This window comes from Phalacrocorax aristotelis, chromosome 1 (genome assembly GCF_949628215.1).
Source record: "Phalacrocorax aristotelis chromosome 1, bGulAri2.1, whole genome shotgun sequence".
NCBI classification, from domain to species: Eukaryota; Metazoa; Chordata; class Aves; order Suliformes; family Phalacrocoracidae; genus Phalacrocorax; species Phalacrocorax aristotelis.
Window position 1 is genome coordinate 129,651,334 of NC_134276.1, and position 26,304 is coordinate 129,677,637.

At 48.2% G+C, this 26,304-nt stretch overlaps 1 protein-coding gene across 1 annotated transcript in view; it reads right to left on the reverse strand.

Moving 5' to 3' along the window:
* The window catches only part of CASQ2 (calsequestrin 2), a 33,826-nt gene extending 13,788 nt beyond the window's left edge, over nucleotides 1-20,038 (reverse strand). Inside the window, exons 1-5 of the mRNA XM_075106930.1 lie at nucleotides 19,609-20,038; nucleotides 5,551-5,635; nucleotides 3,970-4,070; nucleotides 1,704-1,815; nucleotides 202-275 (exon numbers count right to left, since the gene is read on the reverse strand). Coding sequence (XP_074963031.1) covers nucleotides 202-275; nucleotides 1,704-1,815; nucleotides 3,970-4,070; nucleotides 5,551-5,635; nucleotides 19,609-19,842 — 606 coding nt within the window. The 5' untranslated portion in view covers nucleotides 19,843-20,038. The remainder of the gene's footprint in view (nucleotides 1-201; nucleotides 276-1,703; nucleotides 1,816-3,969; nucleotides 4,071-5,550; nucleotides 5,636-19,608) is intronic.
* Between the last annotated feature and the right edge of the window lie 6,266 nt (nucleotides 20,039-26,304).

Genomic DNA, 26,304 nt, shown 5'->3' on the forward strand with positions numbered 1-26,304 from the left:
AGCCCAGACCAGGACCTGCCTCCATGCTATAGCAATAGCCTTTTATCTTGCGACAGGGCCAAATCTGAATGCTAACACCAATACCACAGATTACAGGAATGCTGAAAATGAGAAGCTGGAGCCAGATTTTAAATCTGGGAGCTTCTGGAAAACAGGTGGTAAAGGCTGTGAGCTCCCAAGGTGAGGTTCATGGGTGCTTACCCCTTTGTCGAAGGTGGCAAAGAACTTTATGTACGGCTGGAAGTGTTCAGCAGCTTCTTCAAATGCCTTGTAATCTGGAAGGAGAAAAGGGGAATGAAGAAAAGATTTCACAGGCAGCTGGCCATGCTCTGATCAGCACAGAAGGCACTAGGGAAGAACAAATATAAATTATTGCAAAATACATCAGATGATAGCACTCTGTTTCTTCTACTCTTCCAGGGTTTACGAAAAAGGACGCTTTCATATAGAGCAAACAGGACACATGTTGTGCAGCCCCATGGTGCTGAGGAATACTACAGAGCCCAGGATGCCATGGTTAACTAGGGCTGTAATCAGCAGCCCTGCAAAGCAGGCCCAGGGGTTACAACTCCAGCCTGTTTCATAGGGGTGTTTTCAGCTGCCCTCTTGCACAAGCAGTAATTCAGCCTGGAAAACTGATGGAGTTGCTCCAGCATTCATGACTGCTGCCCTTCCCTGAACAGTCACTAAGCATGATTAGGCATGCTCCTCCTGCTGCAGCAGGAGGGAGCAGGAATGAGGTACACTTTTACTGTTACAGATGCCAGGTCCTCAGCTAGAGTCAGAAAGGATGCTCTCTGCCTGGTGGGAGCTCTTTATAGCAGGTTATTTCCCACCTTTCTTCAAAACACTTGTAACTGATCTGCATTAGGGGCACAGCCCTATCTCCGCTGCCCTGTAGCCCATTTTGAGCAGGTGAGAAAGCTGAAGAGAGAGGTGGATGGTCTGTTGCAGTGCAGCAGACCTGGTGCTTGTTCAGGTAGGAATACCTGTCTTTTTGCAAAAGGCAAGCCTTGTAAGTGTGGGGTGCACGCCACCAGCACTGCCCGAAGAGCAGGGGGAGCACTCGGGGTTGGTAGAGGAGACTGCTGGGGCTTGCCAGGGAGAGTCTTAGGTGAGGGTTTCTCAAGACTCATGAAAGCTGATGGTTTTGCCTGGAATGCTCCCTGAGTTCCACATCCTTCAGGGCAAAGGACCAGCCTCTTCCCAGTCTTGGGGTCCAGCAAGGAGAAACAGGTCAGTGCTTCTGCCGGGCTGCCCTAAGGTGTCCTGCTTGCTGTTGCTGTATGTTTGCCAAGTTAGTATTTAACATGCGTCCCTCTCATTCCCTTTGCCTCCCTTCCTCTTTGTTTGACCTTTTGGGCTCATTGCTCATAAGAGGGGAAGCTTTGGTCCCTTTAGGTGCTCACACAGTGTAGCTGTAACCTCAGGTGTTTTGGGTGAGGTAGACTTACTTCAGGAGACCCTGGATTACCGCCTACTTCTGCCAACAGACACCTTGAGAAGGGTCACTGCCATTGGTGTACGAATGAGCTCATGCATAGCAACAACAGAAACTTGCCTGCAACCCCACCTCATCCTCTAGCAATTTTGGCACTGTCACAGCCTGCCATATACCCCTAACACCCTTAATGTTCATGCAGAAGAACCAATGCCCAACGCCAGCAAGGCTCCAAGCCCCGCGAGGAACATGTTAATCTTACGTTCAGAGTCTTCTCCTTTGAAGTAGCCAATGAGTTTGATTTCCTCATCGATTTGATCAAAGGCCTGAAGCTCCAGCTTGTTGTTTATGATCTCCACGGGGTCTTCTAGCAGCTGCCATGACAAATGCATTTGATAACACAACGATTTGCAATACCAACCTATGCCTGGCAGGCTGCGTCACTAGCAGCCGAAGTGGGGAGAAAGAGGTCACCCAATTTATCTGCTGCTGAAAACCCTACTTATTGCTCTCCGCCCTAAAGTGAGGAACTAAGACATGTAGGTCACCTTCAGAGGGAGCCATTAGAAGGTTCACTGCATAGGTTGAAGCATCAAGAGGGAAGCTGAGAGAGGTCTGAGTAACTCAAAATAGATGCTGAGGGACCTGCTGTGATGTGAGATAAGAGGTAGCAATTGCAACTGGCTTTAGAGCGGCTGAGGAAAAGTGAGAGGAGTTGAAAGGGGCCGCTATGGAGACTATGAGCTGTGAACGATGGACATATTTGTCTTTAACTCTAATCTGCTGGAAGAGGTTACTGCAAAGAACTTGCTTTCAGAAAACATTAAAACCAGCATGCCAGAGCATGGCCAGACAGTGTTCTGGAGCAGTGGAAAGTCTGGATGTGAATTTTCCTGGCTGATCCTCCTATGCAGGATGGGTTAAACCCATGCTTTGGGCCCAGAAAAATCACAGTGTTGATGAGGAAGTTGGAAGACCTGTCTGCTGCTTCAGCCTGTCATTAGTCTAAACTTTGCTTCTGTTTTCTTAAATAGCCACTGCTGGTGAAAAGATTTGGTCTGATTATTTTGCCCAGCAATACTGGTGTAAATCAGGTGTGGCTTCACTGGGGGGGGAGGGGAAAATGCAGTACAGCCTGCAGAGGAGTAGAGGACCTCTGGTTTGTTTTCCTTTGAGAGCAGGCTGACAAGGCACCACAGATGTGTTTGGTTTTATTTCCCTGCCTTGCTGGGTATTTTTCTTCTTGAGTGGAAAACACAAAAAGAGAAATCCTTGCTCTCTTCCTTTGTTCACAAATATGAATTTTCAGTAGCATACTGTGAAGCACAGCAAACAAAACCTCACAAAGTGCCTTGTTACTGATGCTCCAGGATATGGCTGTGCCTCTGTTGTGTCCAGAGAAGGGTGGAGAGCTCCCTGCGGCCACAGTGGCCTGAGCCACTGGAACCAGGGATCCCACCACTGCTGGGGTCACAGCAGAGCCCTGTGCCTGTGGCCCTCCTGGGTGGGGCAAGACGCCTGCCTCTGTCCCTGAAGCCACTTACGTGTGTTTTGGCAACAGTGCCTGATGAATGCAGATACATCACCATAGGACAGCTCAGGTTCTAGAGAGCTGTTTCTCTTCCCCAGATGTGTTCTTCACTACTGGCACTCCTGCACTGCAGGTCACCATTTAGGCAACCTGCCACCCTGGAAAACAAACCCTGCCAGCCCCGCTGGTTGCCTTACCTCCCTTATCTGCATTATTGCACAGCTGCTCATAAAGGGAGCCTCATTTCAAAGGAAAGCCAAGCCACTGCAAAATGTTTTCACTACAAAGCAAAGACCGTGCTTCTGGGCTGTTGGAATAAAATGTAAAGAGAAATGCAACACTTTGATGAGGGAATCAGCACCTCTCTTGCATTTAGGCGCAAGGGTGAGTACATATTTGTGCCCATGCACAAAATGACCTGAGACCACTAAGTCCTAGGCTCTTCTCTAACTCATGAGAGTGCAATTTGGTAAGCTCACCGAAGAGGCAGTAGTATGCTATCCTGTTTGTGCGGTTGTGTCTAGAAATGGGCAAATAGTTGGCAGCATATACATTTTTCAATTAATTGAGCTGGTTTTTGTTGCTCTATGGGAATGCTACTTCTCAGATTTTTTTAAAAAATAACACTTACTTAAAAAAAAAGTGAAAGATTTTGCAAATGGCAAAGTGTTTGCACACCAGCTTGCTAACTGAGGTGGGTGACTAGCAGTTGGTTACGTGGGATTGTTGCTTGCTTTCAATCAAATACTCCATAAACAGGAAAGAGAGCAGAACATCTTTAAGATATAAGTGATTGGTGGCATATAAAGGTACCAGCTTTCCTGGGAACTCATGGGCGGACAAGTATCTGGGAAGGTGGCAAACATAATCTCTACCAGCATGTAGCAAACAGGGATGGAATTCCAAATAAAGATAAAGCTGTGTTTTTTAGCGAAGTGAGTATTTGCAAGGTCTTCTTTGAGAGGCTTTAACTAGCTCTGAGCTTATCTGTGCTTACATCCAAGAGGAATTCCACCAAGACATCTGTGGCCAGTTCCCCATCAAATTCAATCAACCGTTCCTCCTTAAAGACATAGAGACTTCCCTCTTCGACCAAGCCTGAAAGAAGGAGATGGAAAACATGTGGTCAACATGTCACTAAAAGCAATGTTACTACAGAGTATATTGCTTGTTATTCTAGCAACATCTCCTGGGAAAATGCGATTGCCAGTTCCCGGGCTGGTCCAGTTGGAAACAACTCGAGCAACCTCCTGCCTGATGTTTCATGGCATGAGGGACAGACCTCAGCCAGAACTTGTGCTAGCTTCTTCCCAAATGTTGAACTTTTTTGTTCAAGTCACAGTTTGTCCTTGGTCGGAAAAATTCTGTACCAGGAACTTGTTTTAGCTTGGCTGTCTGTATTGCAGTAAATAGTACAGGGCTCTAACAGACATCCCAAATTTGAACAACCTGACACTAGATGGAAAATGGATTTTGATGCGGGCTGTGCTCTCTGCCCAGAGAAGGATGAACTATGTGAACATAAACAGTGAGCTGGAAGCCAAAGCAAGCTTCGAACTCTCTGCAGCTTAACTAGCCTTGGCAAAAGGGTTAGAAACGTATGGTAGAGATGCCACAGATGGCAGGCTGGCAGATTTGAATGGTATATCACTGGACTGAGGATTGGGTGCCACTGTGTCTCGGTGGAAGCTCCAAAATCAGCAGCACTAAGCTCCTGCAATGCAGGGTACCATGGGTCAAGGTGATTTTGTTTGCTCCTTCTTGGAGAGGCAGAAGCTCTCAGATTTAGTTTAGCCTCCACCAGCACACTTAGCCTCTAATATAGGAAAGAAAATTACAGTCCAGTATACAGCCCAGTATGCTTAAACAGTCTGACCTTTAGTCTAGTAGTATATTTATGTGCCGTTGTATTTATGTGCCATAGTATTTCCATATTCTTTTGTGGGCTAAAATATAAAGGAATCGCCAGCCCCTGGAAGGCAGCTGTTTCCAGGGGTGGTCAATGCAGCAGCCTTTCACCTTTATAGTAGGTTTCCTCTTCTGCTTTGGGGAGCCAGTCAGGAAGGGTTGGCACCTGGCTGCCAAACATTGCAAGGCTGTGGCTCCCCCGTTAGTGGCTGGGGGTCACCCTGCCATGGAGCTGGCAACGTCTGGGGGCCTATGTGTTGTCCCTGAAGGTTTTGGTTCTGTGCTGCTGTGTTAGACTTGTCTCTGTGCAGGCAGAGCATGGAATTACTCCATGACACCTATTTACAGTTTCTACTCTGCAAGCTTTGAGCTTCAACCATGTCATCGCTATGGCATGAATTGGTTTTCTTTTTCACTTGGTTTGGTTTTCTTTTGGCAATCTCAGCTAGGAAGCTTTTTGCTGGAAGGGTGTCATCTCACCCCCAGCTCACCTTGCCCCACAAATTGATCCTGCCCATGTTGGGGTGGGCAGGTGGTCAGTGTGCAATTGCCACCATCACTCTCCTCATCATGGTGACAAGGATTTGGCTGTTGTCTCCAGGGCTGCTTGTTGGGCATCACTCCCACACTCATTCCAAGTCATTCCAGAGATATCAGACATGGGACTCACCCAGCTTTTTGGCAAGTTTGGCATCCTTCTTGGAGTCCACCATCCCAAAGCCAATGCTCCTGGGCTCTAGGACCTGAGCGGCCAGCTGTGGGAGGAACCAGAGAGCCCAATGTTAGTGTCATTAACACCACAGGGTAGCTAAAGGGCATTGTGCCCTGCTAGCATGGCACGACAGACACAAGTGACCCATATTCTGCTTTCAGGCAGCACCAATGGGTGGCACGGGTCACATGCTGCCTCCCTGCTGAGATAACGCTGCCCGGAGGTCACAAGGGTTGGATTTCTTCCCACTGTGTCGCAGCACCAAGTTTCCTGGTGATACCACATGCTGCTAACTGCTGTTTGACACTCATGCATTGGGAGAGGGCTCCCAGCTGAGTCAGGGACACCAGAGCAGTGAGCATGGCTGGGAGAAAGACTTGTGCCACCGACACAAAGCAAAAGCTGTCTCCTCCCTTGTGCGTTTGTGGCTTCCCAAGGGGGAGCATGACATATGGGCACCACAGGTATTTTAACTACAAAAGTCCTTGGTGCCAGGCAGCAGTGGCTGCAAACTGGAAGGGATGCAGGGCACTGCAGCATCGTGTTTCCTTCGTACATGTGAGGGGATGGCCAAAGCAGGCTCCCAGCAAAATAAAGCAAAGGGACTTCTGGCTTTGCAAAAGCGGTCCCTTCTGCTATGAAATGCTTTAAGTCATGTCTCCTGTCCAGGCTTCAGTCAACCCCCAGTTCCTGGTCCCTTCTTTGTCCTACAGAAACAAGTCATGTTTGCCTCCTTGCAGCTTTGGAAACTACTGCCCCCCATTCCCACCATTTTTGATGAAGTGGCCTTTTGAAGATATCCAGTTCCTGCCTGTTTTGTGAAAATAGATATGTGAGGAAAGGAGAGACATCTGCAAGTGCCCCACAGTGCGACTGGTCCCAGCTGAGACCCTGTGAATTCCAGATGGGCTCTGTAGAGGTGCAGTGACCCCGGGAAATGAGCCCCCTTACTCACCAGATCCCTCACTGCAAGCACACCAGAGACCCATCAAGGTGGTAATGATGCTCTGAGACCACCAAGCAGCTGTAAGACCCCCCTTCTCCCTCCCTGCTCCACAAATGCCTCTGATGCTGATGGTTTTCTTGCTGTCCCCCCTCCCAACCCAGCTGGATGTTGGAGGGGCGATAAGGATGATGGGTCAGGGGCCTCCAGGACAGGAATGTCCCTATTAGGGCACAGCTGTCTGTGCTCAGTGGTGGGAGGCTGGATGGGGGCAGAAGAAAAGCTGCAGCCAGAGGGATGGTGGGCTGATTTGTGAGGAACGTCCTCCCCCAGGACCCATTTTGGCACCACCTCCCAGGCCCCAAAGCTGGTATGAATGTCACCTAGCAGCACTGCCCCCATGGCTGCACGGCCCCTTGACTCCCCACTATAAATAGCCTCTGCCTGTGCCTAGCCGCTGTGAGAGCAAGCAGCCATTAAAGGCATCTGGGAGAAAAAGCAGCGGGGCAGCCCCCTTGCCTGTGACCCAGGGCTTCATGGGGCTAGCCAGCTCCCCATGCTGGCAGCACCCAGCCCTTCCCTGAAATCCTGGGGAAAACTGTGGGCGTCATGGGGATCAGGGCTCAGGGACCTCCCTTGGGCAAAGAGGAGTGATGGAGAACATGGTTGTCATCTCCCTTCCACCAAATGGATGTCCCCAGGCCTGTCCCAAAGCCCTCCAGAAGGACTTATTCTCCACTAACCATCATAGCATCACTGCAGCCTTAATCCCCCTGTGGCTACTGGCCTGTTGACTTTAGGGGGAATTGCCATCATATGAGGCAAAAGGGGTGCTCCATGTTATGCAGAAAACACACGATCTCATAGCTCTTTCCTTGCTCTCTGCCAGCACTTTGAAATAAAGGTAAGATGGCATATTCAGGGCTCCTGTTCACAGAGGGTACTGCCTGAACAGGGCAGAGCACTGGTCCATATTTGCACATGTATTGACAAGGCATCTGAGGACTGGTCTGATTCATTTGGTATCTCATCTCCTAGCTCAGGCCACAGCCATCTGTGTTAGAGCACCTGAGAGCAGCTGATACCCAAAAATGCAGGGAGAGATGGACACGTCTTGTGAGCTCCCTAGACAACTCCAAGTGGGCAGTTGTGGGAGAAGCTGTCTTCTGTCCCGCAATAGGAATCTGCCTTTACTGGACAAAGGGATGGATCCTGTAGAATCATCAGCTTCAGGGGACATTATCAGCAAGTCCCTGCTTGATGGCAGTTGTGTAGAGCAGCAAGAAGTTCCTCAGAGTCAACACTTGAGGCTCTGGCTGCGCTGTGACAGAGGTAAAACACAGAAATCCCAAGGGAAGATGACTGTCCAGTCATGTCCAGTCCGTACTTGATCAAGCTACTTACAGCTGTTAGCCACGTGCCAGACAAAGTCAAGGCAGTTTAAGACCAATAATTCTTGACTCACGCACACAGGAGATTAGGGTTTCTCGGGGGTGTTTGAAGAAGCTCAGAAATGTACTTTTATCATGTGAGGTTGCAACACCTGCTACAGACAAGTAGTTAGGTGTGAACGGGGATGTTTGTGAGAGAGGAGGCATTAGTCAGGGATAATGTATGTGAACGTGCAGCATATGTAAGGTAGCTCTTCAGAGGAGTGTGGGTGCAGCTGTATAGCTGTCAGCATTGGAACTTGCTGGGAAAGGGCAAACACGTCTAGAAAATGTGGGTGACAGCATGAAAGCCTCTTTGTGTGAGACTGTGGGAGCGTGCACTTCGTTAGGGCTCAAGAGGCAAAAAAGGTCACAGTAATGCTGGTGTGCTTGTTGGTGTGGCAGGGCTTGTGTGGCTGTGTCTAGCAAGACTGTCTCTAGGACATGGATGTACCATGCATACGAGTGTTTGGAGATGCTCCTCTGAAGAGGATTGTCCCAAGAAAAGACATTCAACAGTGTGCGTGTGTCTGTGGGGATGGAGCTGAGAGCTAGGCAGGCAGGCTGCCTCTTATGCTGGGACTTTCACAGTAATGAGGTGAGCAGTACAGCCTGTGCCCATCTGCAGAGTGCGGGGGTCCTGTACCAGGGAAATCTTTACGCAACGCAAGACTCCCGGGAGTTCTTTCCACTGTGGCAGTGCCCAGACACAGGAGACCTTTGCAGTGTGTCAGTACCTATGGCAGCATTTTCAAGTGCCAGCTGTGCAGGGGCTGGACATTGCTCCTGCCCTTGCTTTCCCTGCTTGCCACTGTAGCAGGTGAGTCTGACCATTGCTTAGGTGAGGACACATTCCCACACCTATATTTGAACCCCATTAAAGCAGCAAAATATAGAGTATGCCAGAGGCACAGCAGCTTGGCTAGCTGTCCCCTGCTCATTACAGTATCAACCATTTATATATCCCCTTACAGTATTTTCTGATTCCATAATGCTAGTGCAATTTGAATGCAGATAATGTTTCTAATCCTGACAATCCTCTTGGCTCAAGACCTTGGGACAGAGTCGGCTGTAATGTAAGAACACAGCCCCTCCTCCTCCTCCCTTTAAATTCATATCGCTTGAAGTCTTGTCTAGCCAGACCCCTTGTCTTCATATCAGTCCCTATAGTGAGTAATTTAGCTTCAACAGCTGCATGGGGAGGTGGAGGGGAGAAACTGCCCTGGAAGAACTGGACCTAACTGGTCACGCAGTCCCTGAGGTACAGCGGGAGCTTTCGGCATGCAGAGCTGGCTAAGGCCATGAGTAAAGACCACAGTCGCTTGTAAGCTCGTATCCCATGCACAGTTTGCAACCTTCCTCTCATGTGCTTGAAGCCTTTGCAATGCACACTTTCTAGCCACAGGGTCATGAGCTGGGAACCTTAGGAAACCTTGTGCAACCTTGGGAAAAAGAGATGCAAGTTTGGGAGCATGCCTCCTTTTTTCCACTTCCCTTAGCTAATAGCCATGCTTGGATTTGCGTAAGCGTGAGGGATTGCGTGGCTCTGGCATGTGTGAGAGATGCCAGCCCAAAGTGAAGCTTGAGTACCACCAAGCAAGCAAGCACCACCTCATCCTGGATGGTGTCAACAGTTACTGGCAATCTGAATAATGGAGATGGAAAGAAATAACTCCCTGCCAGAACATCTCAGCTTCACACCTACCATACCCATCTGAACTTAGGTGTGATACTGGGAAGCTTTTGGTAGATTTAAGAAGTCCCGCAGGGTCATTCTGAAATCCTATGTTATAGAGCAGCACAAGTGTCACCAGCATAAAGATGACAGACTGCCCAGCCACGATGCTATTTCAGCTGCAAAGAGCGATCATGCCAAACCTTGCATTTGGTGTCAGTTTTGCTGTCGAATGGCAGACAAAATCCACAGAGAGGGTTGCAAATGGGGCTGGGAGGGGTAGATGTCTCAGCATAGTCAGTTTTTTATTGTGGAGAGACATTATGGCTTTGTGGTCTGGATTTTCTTCCTGCTTCACTAGCACCTGCAGGGTACTGGGAACATTGGATCTCTGTGAGAGCTGTCATGAGTAAACTCTTCTTAAGCATGAGGAATTTTCTGTTTCCCTAGCTGACAGTGGTAGAAGAGCAAAACTCAAGCAATGCAAGGAGGAGAGCAATAGCAGGTGATGAGGGAAAGCCCCTCAAGCAATCTATACTTCTCTGCTGTTTCTCTCCTACTCTCTTCAAAGCTGCAGTTTATGTTGATGGTCAGAACCTGGTTGATGTAACGATGATTATTTTATATCCCAAAATGTTAGGATTTTATTTTCAGAAAACAACAGGAGGAAATGACTAAAGTCTAGGGTATTTGCCCAAGAGCTTTGAATCCTTATGCAGAACTCATGCCTTCACGCTACATTTGGCTTCTGTTGTTCAAGCTGGTGGGCAGTTTGTTGGAGAGAAGAGGGGGATAGCTCTCCTTCCCAATGCTGTTCTGCCTCCTCTAGATCCCCCTGCATATCCCACCAGCAATGTTTTGGGTTCTTGCATAATTCAGGCTGGCAAATTACAGGTCCTGAAGCGTAGTGGTGGTCAAGGGGAAGGGATAGAAGCCTGCTGAGCAGCTGCCACTAGAGGAGCCACTCTTCTGGCAGCAGAACCAGGGGAGAATGCGTTGGTCCCACCTTCCTGCCCTTTTCCACCACCTGAGCTGCCTGGAGAGGCTGTTTATTGCTGAACCTGCCCTCCTCAGACTAAAAGGCAAGTCCCCAAATATGGAACACCCAAAGGTCACTCCCGCAGAGGTGGCTTTCACAGGTAATGCTCCAAGAACGCCGCCCCAGGGCTTTAATTGCTGTGCAGCCACTCAGCTCGGTCAGATATATGATGTGTTCTTTGGCTGCCTCCCTATAGGTTTCGCATAGTTAGTATTTTTATCCACGGCCGGCATCCCTAATTTTAGAGAGCTGTAAGTCGAAGTGCAGCCTCCCCATCCATGAGCTAACTGGGGCCAATGCCTGAGCCACAGACCACCCACAGGTGCATGGGTCATCTGCTGCTGCTCCCAGCTGGTCCTAACTGGTGCTGCATCACAGATGTTTTGCCAACTCAGCGGGGCAGCTTGCATGCCAAGGAGAGCCCGGGTATGCGTGCGTGGGTGCATGCATGTGCTGGCCCAGGTTGTGGCATCTGGGACAGTGCCCAGGGGCCGCCCCGCTAAGCTCCTCTTCAACAAAACAGAGACCAGAGGTGCAGTCTGGGTCCTCAACAAAAGCGAGGCCATTGCGGCATTGTTGCCTTTCTGGCCTCAGAGAGCTTGCTTTGAAATCGAAGGCTGGATGCCACTGTGATGCCCATGGAGGGCACAAGCTGGATCCTTTCAGTAGGTGCTGGAGGAGGGAAGCATGCTTGCTATTCAGCCCATTCACCTCCGCAGACCATTCATATCATCCCTACGCCTCCAGCTTCCAGGAACAAGCCAGATTTCTCAAGTTTCTGACCGAGTGGGTGTGAGTCAGCACCTCTGAAAATGGTGGATTTCAGAAGTGAAAGCCCCTGGAGAGCCTGGGATGCTGCAGGCATCCCACTCTGCATCCGTGGGAAGGATCAGCGAGGGACAGCCCTAGGGGAATGGAGGGGTCCTTGAGACAAGAAAGGCCTTTTAGCCAAGGAGTGATCAGAGAGAAATAAGAACTGAGGAAGGGTTTAAAAACATGCAGCCCCCTTTGCGCAGGGTTTGAGGTGTCAGAGGTGTTAGAGCTGACAGCAGTCTGTCTCCTGCCAGGGCCCCAGGGTTCCCAGAAAAAGGACGTATCATGTACAGCAGCTGGCCTTTGCCAAAGCTGCGCCAGAGAGCACGCAGGAATGAGCACCATCAGCACTGCTTAGGAGGGAGTGCTGGCCATCCCGGGGCGCTGGGGAGGGGAGGAGCAAATGCCTGCTCTGCAGCCCCCCCCCGGGAACTGAGTTCTTCGCCATTGCTGCTCGTTCTATTTCCTCGGGCAAGGTTTTATCTCATGTATGTAGGTAAATCCCAATGTGCCAATGATAATAAAAAAGGAGAACTTGGACCTTGCTAAGTCACTTCTTTCCTAGGCCATGGATTCCTTGCTTGAGTGGCCGTTATTTAGGGACAGAGGCTGCAAAAGGACATCTTTGGTCATCAAACCTGGGGCCATGTCATTCAATCTCTGTCACAACCTGGTCAACGTCCATTTAAAACTCATTGCGCTGTTCTCCCCTTGAGTCTTCCTCCCCTGGTGATCAGGGACTTCCTAGATTCCAGACTTGGTTTATTCATAGCCAATTTGTCCTTAGGCTTTGTGCTTAAATAGCTCTTCTCCCTCTTGGGTGTGTAAAGAGAATTATCATATCCCCTTTCCATTCTCCCCACAAATGAAGCTCAGGCATGAAGAAAGGGCAGTCACAGGCTTTGATTAGTTTGGTTATAGATGACGGGCACTGGCAGACCAAGCTCTGGAGTAAAGTCACGGTGGGCGAGCATGGCATGGCCCATCGTACCCCATCTACCTTGCAGAACAATAGCTGTTCCAGCCCACGGGCAGGCTTATGAGAAATGTCAAGGTCCAGGATGGAGAACATGACGTGATAACTATAAGCACCATGCATGTCCCCTGAGTAGCCAAGTGTGAGCTCAAGCTAGTCCTTTTGAGGCCCCCTACTCAGGACAGGGGAAAGGCACCTCATACAAGAGTGATACCCTGCCTCCCATGAACCAGCCCAGCAAGAAGACACTGGGAACCCTTGCTGGCACTTTTTTGGGAAGCTGACTAGTGTGGCAGGATGGCTGAGACCTAAGAGGATGGGTTTTTCAATGTTTTTCTTCAAGAGAGACTCTTTCTGAAGAGAGGAGTAACACAGGAGTCTTCATGCGGCTTAAGGTTGTCTGCAACAGCTGGACAGCGAGAAGAACTCCTCATTTCAGGGCCAAGAAAGTCTGCAAAGGGTAAGCAGACTTGGCCTTGCACTGCACCAGCGAACCCAAGCTCACAGGGATCTGCCATGTCTCCAGGTGGCATTTGCATAGAAGCTGGGTCTCTGGATGAAACCGGCTTGATTTCCTTTAGGTCCTGGGATTACAGCTAGTGCCTGCTCTAAGAACTGCTGTCAGTACATGTCTCTGCGGTCATACTTTAGCAGCTAAGAAAGGTGGTTTTCAACGAGCGGTGTGGCATTAAAAGCAGGGTCTTAGGCTAAGATGCTGCTCATGCAGCCAGTCCAAATTTGCTGCTGGGAAATGACAAAGGGACTTCAAAGAAAGAAATTGGGCAATAACAGGTAAATCATGGAATCACAGAATGGTAGGGGTCGGAAGGAACCTCTGGAGATCATCTTGTCCACCCCCCCTGCTTGAGCAGGTACACCTAGAGCAGGGGGCACAGGAACACATCCAGGTGGGTTTTTAATATTTCCAGAGAGGGACGCTCCACAGCCTCTCCGGGCAGCCTGTTCCACTGCTCCATCACCCTCACAGGAAAGAAGTTTTAACTCATGTTGAGGTGGAACTTCCTGTGTTCCAACTTGTGTCCGTTGCCCCTTGTCCTGTCGTTGAGCACCACTGAAAAGAGTCCGGCCCCATCCTCTTGACACCCACCCTTCAGATATTTATAAGTATTGACAAGATGCCCCCTCAGTCTTCTCTGTCCTGGACGTCAATGTGCCTAGCTGCAAAATGGGGAGTTCTCTGTAACTTGTTTTTGTGACTGGCATGTCAGTGAGTGAAATCCTCCTAGGCGCTACTGCTAAAAATAAGTGCTCTGCTGGCTGTTGATGAATTGAGACCAACTAACATGGTCTCAAAGGGCAAAATAATCAGTGTACACTTTTCCCTTCTCTTTCCCTTCCTTCCTTATTTTTGTGTTAAGTTTTCTGCAGTGGAAACCACCCCTTTAGTAACCATGGAAACCAAAACAACTCTTTTATTACAGGTATGTACAAGGCACTTGCACTGTAGGCTTCTGCACATACCTATCCAGCCAGGTGTGCCTCATCTCTCACCCTGAGGACTTGTTTGTAGGGACCCAGAGACCTGACAGTTTCTGTGACACTCAGTGAACACATCCTGTATAACGTGTCTACCCAGCCCAGGAAATTGTGTTGAGGCACTGTCTCATGAACATGCCCATTTTCAAAGACAAAGACTGAAATCTGAGTCTGTGAAACAAACAGAGAAGGGTGCTTAATGAAAGGGCTTGATTTTATATTCTTTATATTTATATTTATACTCTACCTAGAGATGGGAATAAACTAGAATCTCATCTCCTGATTCCTATAAATTTCTGGGGTAAACTACGCAAACCTAAACTTTTAAACCTTTTTCTGTGTTGCACCAGAAGCAGAGAAGGACTTTTTGCTATATATTACATGGCTCTGAACTCTCACAGGAATATCTTTCAAGAGATTTCAAGACCATGTAGGTGGAACTACCCCAAAACCAGCTGATCTTGCACCAGTTTTTTCCATTCTGAGCTGAAAGCTGCAGTAATTTCAATACTTGAAAACAAATCCTTGCTCTCCAATGAACAGGGAGGAAGACCTTACACCCTGTTTAACCCTTGTCTTTTACTGGATTTAAAATCTATCTTTCCCTCTCACACCACAGCTACTGGCTGTGGTTGGGCACTGTCAGGCTCTCATGCAATGTAATCTTATGGATTTATATTCCCGGGTTTGTAGGAGAAATTTTCCCATGTGTTACAGAATTGGCTAAATATGTCAAGGAGTTTCACTTTGTTCTGCCATTTATTGCTACAGGCCGGGCTGATGCTGGACCTCACCCTGAAAGGGGAGTACCACATCCCTCTTCTCTTATCTCTAACCAGGCTCATTTGTGCTAGGGCAGTTCTCCACAAATTTTCAGCCCAGGAACCCTGTTGCATTGAAGGGCCCTAATATATCTGGGCTTGACAAATCTCTTTTTTTTTAAGGATATTACACATGCACACAGATGACATGAGAAGAATGACAGGGGAGCCAGGACTGAGAGACTTTCAGCAGGGGAGAGGGAAAGGGAGATGATGGTCTGCCATTGCAGGCAGCCTGCTATGGTAGTGAGACGATCTCAACTGCTGAAGAGAGCTTCTCAAGTGCAAAAGAAAAGCCCCTAACCACTCTGCTCCCTATTATTGTTACATGATTCCTAGACAGAGGTGTTGGCCCACTGGAAGGTAAAACTATCCCAATGTTGAGAAGATTCAGAGATGAGAGAGGGGAGAAAGTCTGAGAAGTGGCAGTATGAGACAGGATGAAATATGGCAGGGGAGATATGGAGGAGCAAAAAAAGCAGAACAGGCATTTCTCAGCTTCACTGCTTTGGTTTTGTCTTCTTTTGCCCTTTCTTCTTTAAAGCTGAGACAATTTAGGACAAGTAGCTTTTTATTTCTAACTTGTCTGTTAAATATTTATTGCAAAATCTTGTGTCCAGTTGTTTCATCTGCTTCTTCGCTATGCTCATCTCATGGGGCATGCAGGGCTCTTGTAAACATCACCACAGAGTAGGAATAGCTACTGTTAGCTCCAGGACTGCCTGGTTCAACCTCTGGCATTGCCCTGTAGGCTTTCCCTACTCAAGCTGCAGGTGCTTTTCAGTGGTCAGTGGGGCAGAGTGGAGTCATAGGAGAAAGGCAAGAAAAGGAGAAGAGCCCTTTAACCTGAACTATGAAGCAGCCTGTGCTCATGTTGTCTCTTCCCTATGTTGTCTTATTACAATTCTTCCCCAACCCTTTTCCACCCAGAAAGCAGTAGGCAGCTGTGTCTGCAAACCTTGCTTTGACTATTTTCCTGTCAGACTAACCCAACAGCCACCAGCTTTCCCACCTCAACCTGAGAGGCTGGCACTGCCATCCTTGGAGCTGTTGCCATGCACAAAGGATGGTCCAAAGAAGCTGCTGTTGCTCCCAGAGTGGCTCGGTTGTTCCCGGACCCTGTCCTCACCAGGTAGCACCCAGCAGTGTAGGTGGCAGGAGCTGTCAGGACTGCTTCATGATGGTCTTCACCTTCATTCCCTTTCTAACTGTGGAAAGGTAGCTTAGGCTGCGTGGGAATCTGGTCACAGTTCCTAGTATGCCTGGGTGCAGGCAGCTGAAGACCCTGTGTGCTGTCCCACTGTAATATCAGCTTGATGATGGCATCGTTATGATGATAGGTGGTGTGCACCCTGAACTTTTGACAGTGTCAGTCAGTCTTGCATTCTGGGCTTTTGTCCTGGGAAGGAAATCAATATCTCTTTCTCTCAGTCTGCTGTTTGTAGTTGTGTTTGGTATAGTCCTTAAATATGTGCTTAAATTTACGCACGTGCTGTCAGATTATCAGCTTGATTTCTTAAGGATATGATGCCCTTGTGATTCTCTTTTCTCTCCCGCCCAGGCCTGTCTCTCAGCTCCCTCCCCTAACAATTTTTCTAGCTGTTGGTCCTTTTCAGCCATATTCTCTGGATGCAGGGATCTCAGGCATAATAAAGCTATTGCAAAGTCTTGGAAGGAAACAGAATGAAGTGCCCTGAAAGAAGGAAATGTCAGCACATGAGCTCAACCCCTCTTAGACACCAAGGACCCAGGTGAGAGAGAGCCTCATGGACTCCTCACCCATGGGAGAAGCCCAGGTGGAGCTTGTTACTGACCACAAGCTACATGTATGAAGGAAATCATGCTCATGGTCAAAGGACAATTAATTCCTCAGTCAGAGGAAATTTTGTCTACGTTCATCTTGCCCTTCATCACTTTGTAGGTGTGGTTTTTTTCCACATGCTGAAGCCTAAAGCAGGATCTGGATGTAGAGTCAAGAAGGAACTGGGACTTTCGTTTGCTTCGGCAACAGGCCATGCTGGGCATATCTGGGAGTTTCTCCCAGTGAATTTGCTGGAACCTGGCCATTGGATCTCTCCTGTTCTTTTCTTGGCGTCTAAGATATTTCTTCAGGTCTTTGGTCTTTGGAATTGTGCATTTCTTATAAGGTGCATGTGGGAGAAACAGAAAGGGTGGACTGTTTGGGTTTTTCTGGACTTAACATCCATTAAGCCCACTCCCTCCCGTGTGCACACACACTCATGTTCATCAGGCAATAGGACATAAACACACAGCTCAGATCTTTGCTTAGCTCCATACCTGCCTGTGTTTTGGATGAAGGCTCCCTATTATTCCCAATGACAGAGGCCAGTGCCATTTTATGGAAGGAGGGCTAAGGTCACAATGCCTTCCAGGCTGTCAAAGCAGCATGTCTTGTCATGCATCAGTAGGTAAATTCTCAGTACAGTAAGATGGAAAAACGTGAGGTGCTCCAGAAAGGCATTTTATCGCAGGCAGCACCCTATGCCACGAACCCCCCAAGCTAGCAGGCAGGGAAAACTGAGGGCTGGAGTACTTGCCTCATATACCTTATTTCAGAAACCTGAACCCTCTACTGAAATTAGATATCTAAAGCCTTCCTGAGTGAACTTTTCCCAGGTCTGGCTTGATGGAGAGGCTCTGTCACTGCTCCTGCGCCTACCCAGCAGCTCACTCCTCCGAGTACTTGCTCAAATTATAGGAGAGCTGGGTTCAGCTGCTGACTGCCTCCAGGGAGACCGATCCCAGAGAGTTAATCTCCCAGGTGAATGGCTCCACACCTCAGCCACGGAGCCAATGCAGCCATTTGTTTCCCTCTCCCTGGCCGGTGAACATGTGGTAAAGTCCCACAGCTGGATAAGCTCTGGCAGGAGAGATTGAGAGTGACCCCCACAACACATTATGGCTTGAGGTGAGGGAGGCACATGCTGTCACAAGAAGCAGCAGACTAAAACCTGCTTTGCCCACTCCTTTCATGAGTGCTTTCATGGTTGATTCAGTACAGAAATTGGGAGCACCAGCACCTTTCTGGGCTGTGTCCTATGCAGGATATCGTCTCTTGCCTTCTGAGACCTTCTCCCCATTTAATTCCCTCAGGTGACAGAGGCAAAGGAGTGTTCAGTCTGCAGACTGCTCTTGTGTTTGGGCTGTCGGATTGCTGCTGCTACTGCAGTTCCCAGTCCGGGGGGGAGGGACTGTGAAACTTCGAGGCGTGCACTGAATCAGCACTGCAAGCGCTTGGGAAATTTTGGGGGCAAAGCCACAAGTGCTAGTTGCTGCATGGCATGGTTAGCCGGTAGCTGAGCATTAGTGGGCTGGAGCACTACAATTATGTGAAGTCTGCTGAGGATCTAATCCTCAAGCTCTTGCCCAAGGTCACATAAGAAGTCCATGGCAGTGAGGCAATTGGAAACCAAATCACCAGAGTCCTAAGCTAATGTACTCACTGCTGAATCAAACACTGCAAAATAAAAGCTGTAAGCTTATTGTAGCCGTCGTACCCTTGATATGGCTGATTGTTAACATGGGTATAGGTGTCATGGGGACTAAAACTGATATTACACAACAGATACCTGCTTCTGTCAGGTTTCTATAAATATGTATCTAGTAACTGCTTGCCATCCATCGAGCATGAAATAGCTGTCCTATTAAATAACAGTGCAATTATACTACTAACCATAATCATTTTAACTGGAGTTCCAGCGTTATTTTTTTCCTTTCTTCACCAAATGTTATTTGATTGCTCACCTGGAGCAAGTAACTCTTTCCTGACAGGTGAGTAAAATCTGGTTAGTTTTTGACTCTTTCTTGTTGTCAGGCTTGCTGGGGAGGTCAGCAGACTTCGAACTTGACATTGGACTTTTGCAGGTCCTAGCCCTCAGCAAGCCTATTTTCTAATTCACATTTGCTATACTCCTAAGGGAGCAATGCATTTTTTCTCTAGATCTGATAAATAAAGCTTGTGTGTTCCTTGTGAAAGTCTCACTTTCTCTCCAAATGTGTCTTTTAGTTAAGAGGGAATATTTGTAAGGCCCTGGTAGGAAACAAGCACCTAATAATCCAGGCTTGCCGCTGTATGATTCCCTAGATCACAGCTACAGTACAAGAAAGAACGCTATGAATCTACTTTGCAATTTTCACCATGATTTATTTTACTGAGAATTAATTAATCATTCTTTCACCAAAGAATTAACATCACTCTTTTTCTAGCATAGAATTGAATTTTTGCATTAACAATCAGCTAAAGACTGATTCCAAGCAGGTAACCAAGTGTCAGGAAAACTAAAAGGGATTTAATTCTGCACCAACAGGGAGCTTTTGCGATGGGGAGCTAGGATGCCCATTTGCAGCACAGTTTGGTAAGGCTTCTTGGCTGGTTGCTCCTAGTGGGATAGAAAATGGGACTGAGTCCAGAATGCAAGGGGGATACTGGCTTGCACAGGATGAGAAAGGATCTAAAAATTTCAAGCTGCAGACTCAGGTCTGTGCTGAGATTTGGAAAAGCACAGCTGAACTGAGTTCACGTTGCTGAGGTTTGCAAGGTTACTTGCTATTGCATGGGTTTCTGACGCACAATCCAGAAAGACTATTTCCCAGAAAACAAACCAGAAGAGCACAAAAAAGACTTTTTCCTGGGCTTTGCAGAACTCAGAGGTTAATTCAAATCCAAGTAAACAAACCAAAACTTTTGGGTGCTCAACCCTGCCCCTGCACAAAACCCTTTGACTGTAGTGTGCCATGTCTCCTCTCCACAACTCCAAACACTCTGGTATTGACCCCGGCTGGGACACGCAGCAGCGCTTACCTCCAAGACCATCTCTGTCATCTGGAACTGCTTCTGGGAGACTTTGTCAGAGCTCACAGGCTCATGGAAAAGCAGGCAGAGCATGTCGTACTTCTTCAGGGCCTGCTTGTAGTTCTTCTCGTTCAGATCAATCACTCGGTCTTTCCCATCGTAAGTAGGGAAATTCAGTCCCTCTTCTGCTTTGCAGCAGAAAAGCAGGTAAAAACCTGCCAGGATCCAGCAAGTCACCTTCATAGGGGAGCCCTTGGAGTGCAGCAGAGGGCAGGTAAATGTCCCTCTCCTTCTTAATTTGGGAAGAGGGGGAGACCAAAGTCTCCAGGTAAAGTTCGAACTGAGTTCCTCTTTCTGCTACCTTCCTAGTGATCAGCCCAAACTCTGCAAGGCTGGTGGGGAGCAGCAAACTCTGCTGTCCTGGGCTCACAACAAAGAGACAGACAGGAGAAGCTGTCAGGCCAAACCCTGGATACCTTACATAGCTGTGTCCAGCTCCCGTGTCATTAGGAACTCCATTTTTAGGAAGCAGTTGTTTCAGGCTAAAAATAAACCCTGCAATGAATAAAAAGGACAGATATGACACCATTGAGGGACTTGCTGGCACTCTGCATCATCTGAGAGAGAGGGAGGGAGGAAGGGAGGGACAGAGTGGAAGATGTCGATGCTAGGAATACGCAGGCAGGATTTGTGAAGGGACAGACTTCACTTATACAGGGAACCAAGGCACAGCCTGTCCTACTAGGGCTTAACAAAAATAGAAGGCATTTACTGCATTTTTTAATAAGGGTGTCTCTCTTTGTAACCCCTTGGGCATCACAGTGATTAGGCTTTGGATAACAGATCTCAGATTAAACAGTTTCAGAGGCTCATCTGCACCGCTAGAGGAAAAGTCCTGTTTCCTCAGCAGCAAAGGAGGTGAGTGCTCATGGGACTCCCTCCTCCTCCTCCTGCCTGGGGCATTGGCCGGAGCTGCTGGCTGACATTCAAGCTCTTTTCTGAAGCACATTCTCTGCTGGCGGGATACCAGGAGCATTGCTGGCCCTTGGACCTGTAATCCCAAAGCAGAGAGCGGCTCATGTTGCAACCTCCCATGCCCACAGCAGTTACTGAGCCCCATACATTGGTGGTGAGTGGTTAAAACCTTATCCTGCTAAGGGGGAGGAAGGACAAGAGGCACATGTCCAGGCTGGTGTCTTGGGGCAGGAGGCAGGGCTCTCCTCAAGATGATGGACAGTTGCTACCACCACTGCTGGCCTCCCTTCCTGGGATATGCCTATTGGCCCAGAGGGGGTTCTTCACACAACCCTGTTGTATTTCCCAGCAAGCAGTCCCACATATTCCTTCCTCTTCATTTCCCAGGAACGGTGACCAGTTCCCCCTTCCCCGGGAGCTCAGCACCAGCTGCCGCTTTGCTGCATCACGTGCACCACACTGCTGGGGGAAAGTGGTTCGGTGGCACAGTTTTTCACCTCTTCCCCTCCCCTGACCGGGGTGTCACCGCTGCCCCATGACTGGCAGCGACAGGCAGGGGGAGGCAGGCCAGCTGGCTGCAAGCCAGCACCGGGGCTGACGTGAGTCCACTGGGGAAGGCATGCTGAGGGCCTGGCAGAGAATAGCTTGACAGGGGGCACAGGTGTCCCCCCCCGCCACCAAAGTGATGTGCGGACAAGTGGCCTTATCAGGCCTCCTCCTTGCATGTTGCTCCATCACAGCCTTGCTCCATCCATGCTGGGGAGGAGATGATGTCCCTCCTTGGTGCATGCAGCTATCACCCCAACCAGCTGTTCCCATTGTATGGCTGGGGTATTTCAATATCTGGGGCAAAAATCAAGCAGTACTTAGCAATTATACCCCTCTCCTGGGTGACTTAGGAGCACGCGTCCCCCTCAGCTTTCCCTTCCAACCCGAACAGCCCACAACATACTGATTGAAACTCTGTGGGCAATAGTTTCAAAGCCTGTCTGATTTCCAAAGCCTCCTCTTAGTTTCTGTTCATGCCTTTGCAGAAGTTCAACATTTGCCTGAAACTTGAAGTCCTAATGATGAAGCCTGAGGAATGTGGGTAGAAGCCAGACCCAGAGCAAGGCAGCATCAGAAATACACTCCCTACTGAGGCACCCTTCAGGGGCGGTCATTTCTAGAGGGAGATGTGACAAACCTGGATACATCTGATTGCTCTTAGTGGGAGACGCAAGACTTGTGTCACAGTGGTGGCAATGGCTGCCTAGGCTTTTTGCTGTGAAACATGGAACTGAGCTTGCGGGATGACCAGGCATACATCATGCTGGTTGGTTGCCTTTGAAGGACCCCATGGATTTGGGGTGCAGGAGCAGGCTTCCACTGGCATCAGAGTATGTTTTAAAGCAGGCACATATCAGACAGGGGCGTAAAAATGAAATGTTCATGGCTACTTCAAAATTGGTTTCCTAGGCTCCTGCCCTCCTTTTATTCTTCAGCAATTGCTCCACTTTCATATCTCTCAAGCTATTTTTGAGGTGCTTTCTCTCTAGTCTGAATAACTTTTTAATCTGCCTAAAAATAGACATAATCCAATTTTCATTTTCTGCTCTTTTTGCTGTCAAAAAAAAAGCAAAAAGGGGCTTTCAATTCACAAAGAGCGCTGCCTCGTTAGCCCCAGACACATCTATTTTATCTGCTGGTGGCATGAGTAGCAAAGGTCTGTGACTGTTAGGCTTCACCTCTTCTCCAAAGGGAATTCCTCCAGCAGACCGACACTGGATGTCAAGGTCACCGGAGAGTCCATCTCTTTGTCTCTCCACTCAAAGCCTTGGTGGGACTGTTAGTGCTAAATCCAGTGAACATTTTCTGTAGTCTTTTATCTCTAGCTTCATCTATTTGAAATTCAAGATACCTTGCTCACTAAGTCAGAAGTGGTTTAAATGTCTATATGATTCCCAGAAGGCAGAATTTGTGTGTTTGACTTAGAAAGGGATGAACCCATGGAGACAGGACAAATTCCTCAAAATCTGAACAACTGCCTCAATCACCTGAATCTTAATTCTAATGACCTTTAGTCAAATCAGATGTTCTCCTTGTGACCCTGCCAATACAGATCTGAAATCCTGAATTCATGTTTTGGGATGTTCAGAACAGAAGTACTTAAGTCTGTTACAGAGCTGCTTTTTATCCTGGGGGCCTGTAGGGTGCCAGTAGCAGAGCTGGGACTGAAACAGACTCTCCCACACCCTGACAAAGGCCCTAAGTATTTTGCCTTTTTCTTCATCATCTCTCTGGGTCCCAGTAGCAGCACACTGAAATGTGCCCATCTTGGCCCCAGGAGCAAATCTCCTTGGGAGTTCAAAACTGTCCATCCACGCTCAGATAATGTTTCAGACTGGGAATTTTGGGGCAGGCTCACTGTCAAGAGAAGGACGGTGTGTAGACCTCATGGATTTGGGGGACCTGAGTTTTGCCAGAGGCCCATTTCTATGGAACACTGACAAAAGGTTTCTCTGTGTGCCAGATCCTCCCCTATAGGTTGGGGCCATAGCAGTTTCCCACAGGAGGGAAGGATGAGGGGGACAAAGAGCTTCTCTGTGAAATCTTGGATTTTGCATTCACAGTTTCACTACAAACACTTTGTGCTATCTTTCTGCATAGTCCAAGGTCTTCCTGATCCCACTTAGCTGCTGGTGGTTGCAACACACCTGTTTCTGTGGCCAGTGACATGGAAGGGAATGGTATGGTCGGCACTGTGTCCTAGGACACTTGCCCCTAAGTTCAAATAGCTCATTACTCGGCAAAGCTGGCATCTGTTAGTCTCTGATATAAGTTGACTGCAAGGCTCAACCTTCTAACCCTGACTCCTTAATCATTGACTCCTTCAGCCATTCTGCTACTGCATTTCTTAGTCTTGCCCTGAGAAACTCATACAATGCTCTTCCCTGGCTAACCATCCCAGAGCCATCCACCTGAAAGCTCTCTAAGAAATGAGGTGACAGGGGTCAATGCCCGCCCACCTGGTCAGGTGCCCACATTGTTCAAACCACCTTCAGAATTGACCCAAAACTTCAGGCAAAGAAAGAGAGAATTAAGGGAAAAGCTTACTGCGGCTTTATCCACTATTCAAGGCCCTTTGGGATATATTCATTGAACAACATCCTGGCTCCAGGCAATTAGGTTGCAAAACCACCCCTGACATGCATTGAATTGGGATTTTGCTTTGTTTCTTTGAATTTTGTGAAAATAGGTAGAGCCAGTGATAGTAATAGAAATGCTTGAAATTGTACAATCTCAGCCCTTCACGTCAGGCTTGCAGAAATGCAGGGTGGGGATGTAGAATAAATAAAAATATCCTTCTCATTGATTTGGTTTCCTACTTGTACTATAATTTAGGAATATACACTTGCTGCTCCTCCTTCCTGGCCGCTGCAGCCGCACTCCACGCTGCTGTTCTCACCTTCATTGTCCTTTCTATCTCACATGGTAAAAGAGGTCCCCAGCCACCACTGATCCAAATGCTTCAGTGAGCCTTTTTTCCAGGCCTCTAGGATTTAAGGTTTTGCTCTAGCTAATCTCTTTTCAAGCTTCTAAGACCTTGTATGTTTTGCAAGATAGGAGTATTCAGAAAATATGCCTCTTGCCACCAGCTAGCCAAGCAAGGTCACAGCTCATAATAATTTGCAGCGTCCTCCTGTCATTAGGGTGGGAGTCTCAGAAATGCACTGAACCTTTCCAAGGAGACCAAGGGGATCACTATAATCTTGAGGAAAGCTCTGCAGTATGAGGAAACCTAGTTCTCTCTCCCTCCCCTTCAGCCCTGAAGGTGACAAGTCCTTCATGGTGCTTTACATTGCCTGTACTCCAATGCAGTTATGTCAGTGACGGGAAGTACAAGGCAGAGAAGTTGTATTATTTGCACTCCTTTCCTTTTTTCCTGTTTTAAAGTGCCAGAGATCTTTGCAGCACCTGATGATGCTTTGTATATTTTAATTGAGGTGTCCCGAGACCTACTGTGTGATAAGAAGATGCTATAAACCCTTCCGTTTTCTAAGACAAAGACACTGTTTATGATGAGGAAAATACAACACAGCATAGACAAAAGCACTTACATTAAATTATACAGATGTTGTAAAGGGAAGGTCAATGAGATGACTCAGGAGTCCTAACTCACTCTCAGCCATGCAGACATTTCAAAAAAGTCTTGTTTTCAGACATCATGTCCCCCAGAGCAAAGTTGCTCTTTGCCACCTTATGGGGATCATTGCACCTCTCTGTCTTTGGGACCTGGTCTGGCACCTGTGTCTTATACAGGTCAGAAAGTACTTTAGAAGGTCAGAACTGGTCCCAGAAGGATTGGGATAGTTACCTTCTTGGTGGGCTTATAAACCCTACCCAGCAAGAATGGATTTAACTCAGACATCACTTGGAGCCAAAAGGAAATGAGCCCGTTGGCATGGATGGAAATAGGTGGGAAGGAGAGCAAGAAAGTGAAAATGAAAAGCATACGGAGAAATGCTGGAAGCAGACGAGGCTGCTTCTTCATGCAGAGGTCTGACAAGGGACATCTGACAGCAACCTGCTGCGGTTGCTAGGGGACCCATCAGGTGGACTGGAAAAGGCTGCAGCTTGCCTGCAGCAGGACACAGAGGCAGCAACCTGCCTATCCCTCCTGGATGGGCTGGGACCTCTGCCAGCCTGTGGGAGCAGGGTACAACTTACCCACACAGAACCCACCCCGGAAAGGGTAGAGGGGCTCCCCTGGGGGACTTCCTGCAGGTAACACTGGCATGTGAGGATTTTCTGTATTGTTTCTGTTATTGTTTCTGTTGCTTATACAGGAACCAGCAAACAGATGCTACCTCTAATACACTGTGCTGGTTTTGACTGGGATAGAGTTGCTTTTCTTCATAGTAGCTAGTATGGGGCTATGCCTTGGATTTGTGCTGAAAACAGTGTTGAAAATACAGGGGTGTTTTCATTACTTTTCGTTACTTTTCTCACTTTTACTCTTCCAATTCTCTCCCAAACCCACTAAGGAGGAGGGAGCAAGTGGCTGTGTGGTGCTGAGTTGCTCGCTGGGGTTAAACCATGACATACACCCAGATAGTATCAGAGAAACAAGAGCTTAAAACTGTCATTATACAAATCTTAGTCGGGGCAACAGCTTTGTGCCTGGCCGTACCTGCATTGTGTTAGATGCTAGAAGAAGCCAGGATCCTACTCATGAGTGGGCAGAGAGACAGTAAAAAAAAAACAACAACAAAACAACTGACCTGAAAATGTTCCAGGAAAGACCATTTCATAAGCTGCATGCCTCAATCATATTTGGTAAGCGTGCAGGGCTACACTTAGGTGTCCCATTGCTCCCTGTGTTTTTGCCTGCAAAAACTCCTCTCTCCTAGGATGGAGTAACTGGCACCCTGCTGAAGAAGCCAGACCCAGGTTTATTCACTGAGGCTCTAATGGGAGCCCATGCCAGCAGTTTGCAGGACGTTGCTTCTGCAGGGCCAGGCACAACGGAGCTGTGTTTGTGGCTGTTTGGGTCCGATAGGCAATGTCTTCTCGAAGCCACAGGAAGGCTGCCTTGTTTGGGCAAATAATTAGTGTTTGGAAGAGACTTTTGAGTAAGTATCTGGCCTTCTGGCTCTATCTAACCTGATAATGGGGAGATGTGACTTAGCCATAGCCTGGTTAGTAAAATCTTTGCCTTGCTAGTAATCACAGCAAGACAGGATCCTA